Genomic DNA, 10,206 nt, shown 5'->3' on the forward strand with positions numbered 1-10,206 from the left:
TAATGCTTGAAAAAATCTTAGCATACTGCCTGTTTGGGTTAAATATTTCCTCTCTGATTATGTTTATAATAGCCAGTCAGGGGCCTTTTCAACCCTGGCTACTCTGGTATTCTTCTGCAACCCCCAGAGTATTTTAAAATTAATGTCACATAAAGGGCAATAGGCATAGAGCGATTCCTGTGGGGTCCTGTGGGGTCCTGTGGGGCCTGTACTCCTATTGTAAAGTTGCCTTGTTCGTCAGTCTTTTTAGATACAAGAATATTTTCTGTATATGTCTGGTGATTTAAAATGCATGACATTTTTTTCCCCCTTCCAAGTGACTTATCAGAAGTTTCAATGGAACACCCTTGAGAAAAAATGCTGAGTCCTAGCTTAATATCCATTGGTAGCTGATGCTGAATTCTACTTTTCCAATTTATTCTAACACTATGGTCTATTATGGTCTACATACTAATGTTGTAAGATCGTGTGGGTCTCCCCTCCCCCCCCCCCAGCCTTTTATGGCATTCATCTTTGTGGTCCTGGAAACGGACTTGCCTTTTAAGGCCATAACTACTCCTTGCTTTTCTGTGGAATTGAGGTTTTTCAATGGAAAATCTGATTCCAAACTCTTTGACTGTAGCTTTGGGAAAACACATGCTGAGAGGCTATTGTTTAGGTTGTGGGAGTTGGTGAAGAGGTAGAAAGGAAAAAAACCCTCCTTTTTTCCAGGTGAAGAACAGTATAATTAAGGCCCCAACCCAGGCATGTGCCTCTTATAGAAATTCCATATATTTTGCCCTGTTTGGCTTGAGGAGTGGACATGCTTTAAGATCATTTCATTTGCTTATTCTCTCAAATGTCCATGGGGGACATGACTCGGTAGGAACTGTTCTTCTGGGGTAGGGGACCAGCCAGTGTTTTTGTCAAGGATTAGACAGTAAATATTTTAGGCTTTGTGGGCTGTCACAACAACTTGACTCTGCTGTTTCGGTGTGAGAGCCGCCATATTCAATAGGTAAACAAAAGGGTGTGGCTGCGTTCCAATAAAACTTTATTTCAGAAATAGGCAGTGAGCCAGACGTGGCCGCTGGTCCATCAATTGCTGACCCCTGTCCTAGATGATAACCACGAGAAATGAAAACCAGGTGACTGCCCAGTGAGGTGATTACGTTCCCTGAATGTCCCGGGAAGTCCTAGACTGAATCACAGTGTTAAACGGGGATGACCGAACACAGAGAAAACCACTGTCTTGAGGGATGAGGTGTCTGCAGGGGCTCTGGAGACTCTTGGTGATGGCAGCGATGCTCCGGCAGTACGTTCAAGTCCTCCCTTCCTGTACCTGGCCCCTCTTTGGAGAACCTCAGCCTGGGCCTATCGTCTGGGGATGATTCCGTGGTGCCCCTTCGCTGTCTCCTGGTTGCTGTCCTTGCTATTCTCAGCTGATTGCTTATAGAAGGGACTGGTTCCCTCCCAGCCTTTTACAGCCTCAAAACCCACACAAGAAGACGAGCCACGCTTTCCATTTTCGCATGCCCGCCTGCTTTCCCCTGCCCCTGCCCTCTGGCTCTCACAGCATTTTCCCAGCCTGAGAATAAACTGAAAGATGCCTGAGGATTTTTTATTTTTTAAGGCTCCAGGTCAGGTTATTGAATTCAATCACAGACCCGGGCTACGTACACTGAGCTAAGAACCAACAGCAGAACCAGAGGTAGGACAGGACTGGCAGGCATTGAAAGCAGTCGCTGAGACAATCCAAGGCTTGACGTGTCCTGTCTTGATAGTAAAAAGCTTTAAAGGACATAAAATGATCTCTAAGTGTCAAGATGATGTGGGAAAGCTAATAAGCATGATGGTAACACTTGGTAAGTGTGCTGTGTAAGCGGTTAGTAATCAAAAGTAATGCTTCTATTTATTTATCCAAGGAGCTCAAGAGGAAGGGCCCAGCACCTAGAGCTTCAGTTAATCCCATGGATATGAAACTCTGGAGCAGCACCCAACCTGTATCTTCAGATGGGCAAAGGCAGAAAACCTTTTTTTTTTTTTTTTTTTCAGTCATGATACTTAATGGTGACCACCTACCTTCTTTGGGGCTTTATTTCTTTGTTCCTTTCCCATTTGCATTGTTTTCTAAAACTTCCACGGGTGGGCATTCAGTTTCCCACAGGGCTGACTCATCCAGCCCTCTGCTGTCAGGTTTAAAACAAATATAATTAGAAAACCTACAGCTAGGCAACGTGAAAGTTGTAAACTAAAATCCTCAAAGTCAGGGGAAGCCGAGTGAGTCATCTACATGTCTGCGTGCAAAAACACTCATATTTAGCTGTTCAACTAGTCCTTGAGAACAATGCCCCCAGACAATCAGGGAGAGGGCCCTCCTAGCTCGGGGGCATGTGGCACTAGGTGCTACCTGAAGGAACTGTCCTTTTTGGTTTGTTCGGTTTGTTCTGTTTCCACTGGGAGAACTGTGGATCATGAGCTGATGTGTCTACTTCTAACTAGAGGTGTAAGGTTCCAGTGTGACGGCCAGGCACTTCCTGTAACAAAATTGAGCAATTTGGGGAGGACTGCCCTGCTGCAGAGCAAATGGCTTCTTTTCCTTCAGAATTGTTTTGAAATGTGTGGCTTCCTGTATTGGACTGTGCTTATTTCCCCAGCAAAGAACAAGACTTGGTGTAAAGTTTACTTAATCGGAGCTGCATGAATAGAGACCATTTTTTGCTTTTCAGTTTTTCAATTCCAAGTTGCATTTTCTCTGCTCATACCTCGAGTTGGGCAGGCTACATTATTTTCCAAATGGATCACATCATCATGGAGAGACATATGTATCACTTGTAGATGTGGCTTAAAAAGCAGCATTGTTAACTGTCTCAGTCCAAACCACCTCTCCTGGTATTTTAAAAATTGGTTTCTCACTCTGCCACCCATTTCTTGAGAACTGAATGTACATAAGCCTCTGAAATTTCTAATTATTTTACTACTGTATCTGTCTAGAAATTACTTTGTAAGGGACAGGGTTATTTGTAAATCGGAGCCTTGGACCATCTTTGCTATTCCTTGTATTTTACCAGGAATGGATGTGTATAGCTAGTTACATGTGTATATTTTAAAGCAGTGGATACACTGTCATGGAAATATATACCAAAATGGGAGGAGCAGCAGCTAAGCAATATCTTTAAAAAGTTTGCACAGGGGAGGGCGGGATGAACTGGGAGATTCGGTTTGACATAAATACACTACCGTGTGTAAAATACACAGCTAGTGGGAAGCTGCTGTAGAGCACAGCGAGCTCAGCTCGGTGCTCTGTGATGCCCTAGAAGGGTGGGATTGGGAGGGGGAGGTCCAAGAGGGAGGGGATAGATGTATACATAGAGCTGATTCACTTCACTGTACAGCAGAAACTAACACACCACTGTAAAGCAATTATATGCCAATTAAGAAAAGAAAGTTTGCATCACTAAATGTGTCCTTGGCCTGGGAGGGGTAGGAAGAGTCCGGTCTAGCCCTGACAGGGGTACTTGATTTGTTGACTAGCCAGATCTGTTAACTTGGTAACCTCATGCATTGTCAGTGACAGATATTAATATCAGGTATTTTTCTTTTCTCTACCAGCAACATCCATTTTTCACCCTACACGAATCCAAAGCGACAGATGTGGCATCTTTTGTAAAATCGATTCTTGGAGACTAGAAACGACGGACTCCATCAGCTGACCCTCCTGTGGACTGGTGGGTTTAACGGCGTGAAGCAAGTTCACTGAAGCGCCAACAGAAACTCGTCTTTGAGATAATTTAATCCTGCCTCTCAGAAGGATTTTTCTCCCCATTTTTTTTTTTCCCCTCCAAAGGGGGCCTTGGAATCTATAGTATAGAATGAACTGTCTAGATGGAAGAAATATGATAAAGGCTTAGGACTTAAAAAAGGTGATTAAATATTTAATGATGTATCATATGAGTCCTTAGGCTTTTCAGACTTCTCTTGTTCTTTACAAAATGAATGCATTGGCCCTGGTAAAAAGGTGCTACAGTGGTGATGAAATTGTAAGTAGATCTGTGGTTTGTCCCACTTATTATTTTAATATTTATGTTTAAGCGCTTGGTTGAAAAGATTCCATTTTATGCAAGGAGGGAGAGACAAAAGACAAGATTGGGTTGGCAGTATTTATAGGCTTTTTCATTTTTTAAGTTCAGTCGTGTCTGTGGTCCAGAAGAAGTTATTTAATGTGCATCTTTAAGAGTATTATAAAAGTATCCACCAGGAGCTCTTGTGAAGTATCTGTCCCAGCTGTTGTGGCTGCTGCCGTGTTCCTAAATTTCTGCTCCATCCTGGGGAATAACCACATTTTCTGGTGAAGTGGCAAGGTATCCTGGTCATACTCTTTTCCCAACTTTGGAAAACATAAAATCACTTTTATCACAGCTCAAAGAGTCACAGATTTGGTTCTCTTGACATTTGTGTTACACTATTAATGGAATGTGACTCGTGATGTGATTTTCTATCATCTGTCTATCCTTCTACACGTGCGCGCGCATGTGTATGTTTGTATTTGATGTCACAAATTCTGCCAAATGGCTCTTATAAATAACGTCTAATATCTATAAATACCATCTAAGGAGGACGTTTGTCAGTCCTAAGGGGAAATACGTCATACCACACAGAGAATCAGTGCCTTCCTCTGCTTTTCCCCCTCCTACGATGTATAAGCCCCAAGGATTGCCTTTGTTGTTACTGTACTCTTGCTTTTTTTTTTTGGTTTTGTTTTCTGTTCAGTGAAGAAGCCTTACTATAAATGCAAGGGCTGCAGTAGAAGAAAATTAAAGGCAGTGAGTCGTTCTCTGATAAGGTGAGAAGATAATGGGAAGGGCTGAATGAATTCCTGGAAGTAGAGGCCACATTTCCACAGGCCGAGTTCAAGGCACGTCCTTCTTCAGCAGTGGATCGCTCCACGGTGGGAGGCCAGCTCCATGGTGGATTCCTAACAGGCGGACGAGGCAACAAAAGCTCTTTCTCACGGCCAGATACACCCACGGGTTCTCTGATCTGGGGCTTGAGGTTCCTCAAAGGTCCAAGAGTGAAGTGGTCCACAGGGAAAATACGACTGAGAACCACCAGGAAAACACTGTGTTAATACAAAGCCACTCTTGCAGCACAAGGGCAGAGAACTTTTATTAAAAGAAAAAAGAACACACTCTGTTGTTCCTTTCTTGGCCTCAAGTTCACAAATATGGAGAGAAGACTGCTCCCTTGAATACTCCGCTTTTTCCCCTTTTAGATTGTGAGGGGCAATCATATCTTTTTCTCTCTTTGCATGTTTCCCTTGTTCTTGGCATCCAGCTCATGCCCAGAGAGGGTATGGCTCGTCCATACACTTCTTCATCTTCAGTTCCAAGACATACCTGTTTGATAAACATCAAGTTCATCTGCTTTGATGCTACCCCGGTCTTCATCTTTCTCCAGCCAGAAAAAAGGGTATTATCCCAGTTATTATTGCCATTCACTTTCCTACCCTTCTTTCTAAATCTGGAAGTTTCTCTCTTTGAGACCCAGAGAAAAAAATCAAAACTGTATTCATTCATCTTCTGAGAAAAGAAAGTAGCAGAAAACTGTCTGAGGCCATTTCATGCCAGCTTTTGGTGAGATATGCGAAGCAAGACATCTGTCTGGTCTGGGCCAGATGCTCTTACCTCTCGCTCAGTGTGATCTCTACTTTGAAATTTTCTTAACTAACTGTGTGTCTCATGTGTACCCATCTCCAGTCTGTGAGCCCGGGGCCTGGAATCACAAAACAAGTACACCCGGGGAGAGGAGTTAGTCAACGGTTCTCAACCCTGGTGCACACTGGCATCACTGGGAGCTTGTGAACGCTGTTAATGCCAAGGCCCCAGAGAGTCTCACTTAACTGGTCAGGGTAGGACCTGGGAGCAGGCAGTTTTCACAGGCCACTACTGTGATTCTGATGTGCAGCAGGGTTGACAGCATGGTCTACTACCCCCTAGGGAGAGAGACGGAATACTGATTTGAAATTTGGGATACCTTTTCCCCATAGAAACGATGTTTTACATGGTGATTAGGCACCTTACATACTAAAGTAGAATGGCCTGATAGCCTTACAAGTCTAAAGTTTAGAATTTTTTTAAGAACTGTGTTATAAGTTCTAAACAACTAATTTTAAAATAAATATAGAGATGCATAAACTATATTTAGGTTGATGTAAGTTGGGAGTCTCCTGTACATACGTGTGTGTGTGTGTGTGTGTGTGTGTGTGTGTGTGTGTGTGTAGAGAGAGAGAGAAGAAATCCCTGTCCAGGGATGATACTCAAAATATTTCATGTGCTACCAGCATGGACCATCTGAATATTAGCCTTGCCTATAATTATCAGTGTATCAGAAAGTCAATATATCTCTATAAAAGAGATCATGCTCTTCTTTCCACAAATGTATTTGATTTGGTGTGATATAATTACCCACATTATATATTGTCTTTATGTTGATAAAAATATCCATTTCTCTATATGTTGTTGGCTTCAGAGGTATGCCAGAAAAGTAATGTGAGTGACTTTTAGGACAATTGCCGTTTACGTGTGTGTATCAGTAAGGGTTGCCCTTCAGAGGAAACACTTTCAGGATTCTTTATGTGAATAATGCTACTAAATATCTTGGCCACTTCTCCTTCAGAAAAGGCTTCAGAGTCCACGTCCTCCCCCACACGTGTCGCATGGGGAATCACCATTTTATAATTATTCCTTAGTTGTTTGTTTGTTTTTACAAAAACCCTTACCAGGTATGTTCCTCTGTTTTACCCACCTTGCGTATCAGACTTAGCACCAAGCTGTGCTTGGCAACTTCTAGAAGTCAAAGTTGCCCTCAGAGCTGGAGGTTCATCATTGACAACTTTTAAATGTCCTTTTAGAAGACCATGCATTGGCTCTGAAGATAATTTCAAATGTAGATTTCTCAAAAAAGCACGTGCTCGTTTTTAAGCAAAGTCAACCTCCCCGGAGTAAGTGTAGAGCCTCCCCAGTGGTGACTAAAGGAGAAGGAAATCACACAGATGTGTGTACTTCATGATAAAATATCAGAGAGCCCCCAGTTTCCCAGCTGGCAACTTCTATCAGCCCCAATGTGGAAGAACCGTCCGTTCTTCTAGTGTCTGTGTTTGGTCACACTGATGTAATCAGAACAAATTGGTTACATACGCCGCTTCTCTCGTGCTTACACAGTCTGAGATGGAAAATGAGTATGTGTGTGTACAGCTCAGAACTGTCTGTCTTTTACCGTGCTTGTATATCCTCCAAGCCTAACCCAAAAATGTATGTGCCAGAGATTCCCAAACATCCTCTGTTCAGGGTGCCATTGATTGTCTTAGTAACTTTTTCCACGGTGCCCTAGGCCAAAAGAAATACTTAATAGTTCCATTTATTAAGTCGTTAGGTCCACAAAACTTTTTTTGTCTTCATGTTAAAACAGTTTATTAAACTAGCAAGGAGAAGTCGGTAATTGAAATGACAATAAACAGTACCATTTACAGGAGCATCAAAAACCTCAAAATGCTTAGGGACAGATTTAGCAAAATAGACACAACACCTGAACAGTGAAAACTATACAATGTTTCAGAGAGAAATGAAGGAGACCTGAATAAATGGAACGAAATATTATGTTCCTGCGTTGGAAGATATTGTTTTCATATCAGTTCTTTCCAAATTGATTTATAGAATCAATGCACTCTCAATAAAAATTCCAGCAGGTTTTAAAAATATATAAATTGACAAGTTGATTCTAAAATTTATATAGAAGCACAAAAGATCTTAATAGCTCAAACAGTTCAGGAACTTTTTTTTTTTTTCCTGCTACACCATCGGGCAAACATAAAGTACAGTTAAAATGATACCCGGAAACTCCTCATGGGAGCATATTTAAGTATTTGCTCTGGCAATTTACCTAAAAGAATGTTTTCTCTTCACCTAGGGAAATAAAACCTGAATTCCTGAGCCTTCAAAGTGAAACTATCCTTCTGGGGGAAGCATATTGCCACCAAATACATCACTCACCACCTGTTCCTGGTTTCTGCAAAGAAGATGTGTCATTTTTCTGAGGTTTAGAGAGTCTGTGTTTACAGCTCTACAAATATCATTCTACCATTGCAGGTTTTCTAATGGAGCCATTTGGAATCAAGACTTCACCTGGGGTTTATTCTTTTCAGTTCCTGACCCAAACTCCTATTGCAAGCGACATTTCTCTAAAAGCCTTTTTTGTATCTGAGGGAAGAGAACTGAGGGAAGAGAACTGGGCCTCAGAAAAAACATAAAGCAAGGTCAAGGACTTTGTGATAGGGATTCTTTTCTTTAAAAAGAAGCCGATAGCACCTCATAACACAAACATGTGTTAACAGAATTTAAAAATATCCAGCCTTGTTCCCTTGGACTGTCAGTATCTTGACCTCACTTTTGTCATTTGAACTAGGATATCAAGCCCTTCATTCTTGGGAGTTTACAGTTAGATTTTGGGAGATTTGCACTGTATTTCTTTCTTACAGTTGTCAGTATGGACATATGTCTCTGTGGACACTTAATCCTGACACACGTGAGTTTTGCCCAGGTTACACTTTTGCATTTCTGGGTTTCAAGGTCTCTTTCGAGGAATGAGGCTAATGCTCTTATGACTTGGAGACTGAGTTCAGGGAAAGCACGGGGCAGTGTAGGCACTTACTTGTGTCTTAATATAGGAAAAAACAAAACAAAACAGAACTTCCTAAGTAAACCCCAGGGTTTGTGGCTTTGGCCAGGCCATCAGGGTCTTTTCTGTTTTTCTTGAGTGCATTTGCTTGCTATTCCTCTGCCGGTTACAGATGAACTGGGTTGACTTAACACTTCTGTGGAAAGGAAGTGATCCAACCATTTTCATATATCAAAAGTCAGAATCAGCAGTTTTGCATTGGTCTTGCCTACGTGGACTCTATTGTTCTCAGATCGTGAAATGGTGAGGGACAGCTAAGAGAACTTGTAGCAAAGCTCTCATTCACAATATTAAGATCTTATAATAAAACTTCCATTTGGCCTTTAAAGAAGAGCAGCTGGGTTGGCTACGTCTTCCTCCAAAGTCACATTCTACTGTGGCCAGGAATGAACAATTAGCATCATTTGGTCACTACCAGTGTTTGTGTTGGAGCCTGCAAGCTATTTCAATAGAGCAAGTCAAGCCACTGCCCTAGGGGATTGTCATCGGACTTTGTAGTTTCAGGCTAAACAGTGATGTGAAATTGTGCTTGGGGCCTCGAAGAAAAGATAAATGCAAAGGGCTGGCATCCCATGGAAGAGCAAGCTGATAAGAGAAGCAGACAGATATATCCCTTAATTTATTTTCAGTAATACTATAAAGATGATCTCCCATGGGAAAATCTATCAAAAAGCCAAGCCTTTATTATTATTTTTTTTCTTCAAAATATTGAACTATAAGAGGATTCAGAAAGTGGCATAGATTTGGATATCAGAGAATTTTCTCGTTTCCCTAGTGTTACTGATTCTACAGAGACCATTTAAACTGATGGCGCCCAGAAAAGAAGGTACATGATTAGAGGGGTGATAAAGCATTTTGAGAGTATGCAACCCATCTATCGGCTGCCTTCTGGGTAAAGAAAAATGAACACAAAACCAAGCCTCCTAACGTTTAGTTCCGGGGGCAAACATTTTTAAGAAAGGTGGACACCAAAGGTTATCTGATGAGCATACTTTTTTCACAATGCAGAGAACTGTGAATGTTCATAGAAATACACTACAGGTCTTCACCAGAAGAGCTAGAATTTATAATTAAAAAAAAAAAAAGCTAGTTTGAATTTTCAGAAGCAGTGTCGAAGAAGTGGTTGTTCTATTTTCTTTTCTTCTGATCTCAAGTGGCCTACTGTATGTTCAATTCTCGGGGAGGTAAGAGTTAAGGGCACAGAAGTTGTTTCCAGACTATATTCACTGGTGCTTCTGGGGGGGAGGGGTCTCGTCGAAGGGGGAGGGAAGAGAGTGTGATAAAGGTCAACCTTGCCTATCTGAAACCCCTGTCAAACTCCAAACAGAATATTTGGCTATCAATATTGTTCCCTTTAACTGGAAGTCTCTGTGGCTATTAAAGCCTTGGGAACCTAGGATGAAATGACCCATCGAGGACCACAAATAGCCCAAGAACCTGGGAGCTGTGTCTTCAACAATATCTGTGCGTCCCTGACGTTTGCTGTCTGGAGTA

At 41.8% G+C, this 10,206-nt stretch overlaps 1 protein-coding gene across 5 annotated transcripts in view; it reads left to right on the plus strand.

Annotated features, from left to right (window-relative positions):
- The window catches only part of MAP2K6 (mitogen-activated protein kinase kinase 6), a 128,655-nt gene extending 118,844 nt beyond the window's left edge, over positions 1 to 9,811 (plus strand). For 2 of the 5 annotated variants that reach the window (XM_030838056.2, XM_060290318.1), the window contains one exon: positions 3,592 to 9,811. In XM_030838056.2, coding sequence (XP_030693916.1) covers positions 3,592 to 3,669 — 78 coding nt within the window. In that variant the 3' untranslated portion in view covers positions 3,670 to 9,811. The remainder of the gene's footprint in view (positions 1 to 3,591) is intronic. The other 3 variants (XR_009560300.1, XR_009560301.1, XM_030838059.2) reach the window with 3 other exon arrangements.
- The last annotated feature ends 395 nt before the right edge of the window (positions 9,812 to 10,206 follow it).

Source organism: Globicephala melas, chromosome 20, assembly GCF_963455315.2.
Source record: "Globicephala melas chromosome 20, mGloMel1.2, whole genome shotgun sequence".
NCBI classification, from domain to species: domain Eukaryota; kingdom Metazoa; phylum Chordata; class Mammalia; order Artiodactyla; family Delphinidae; genus Globicephala; species Globicephala melas.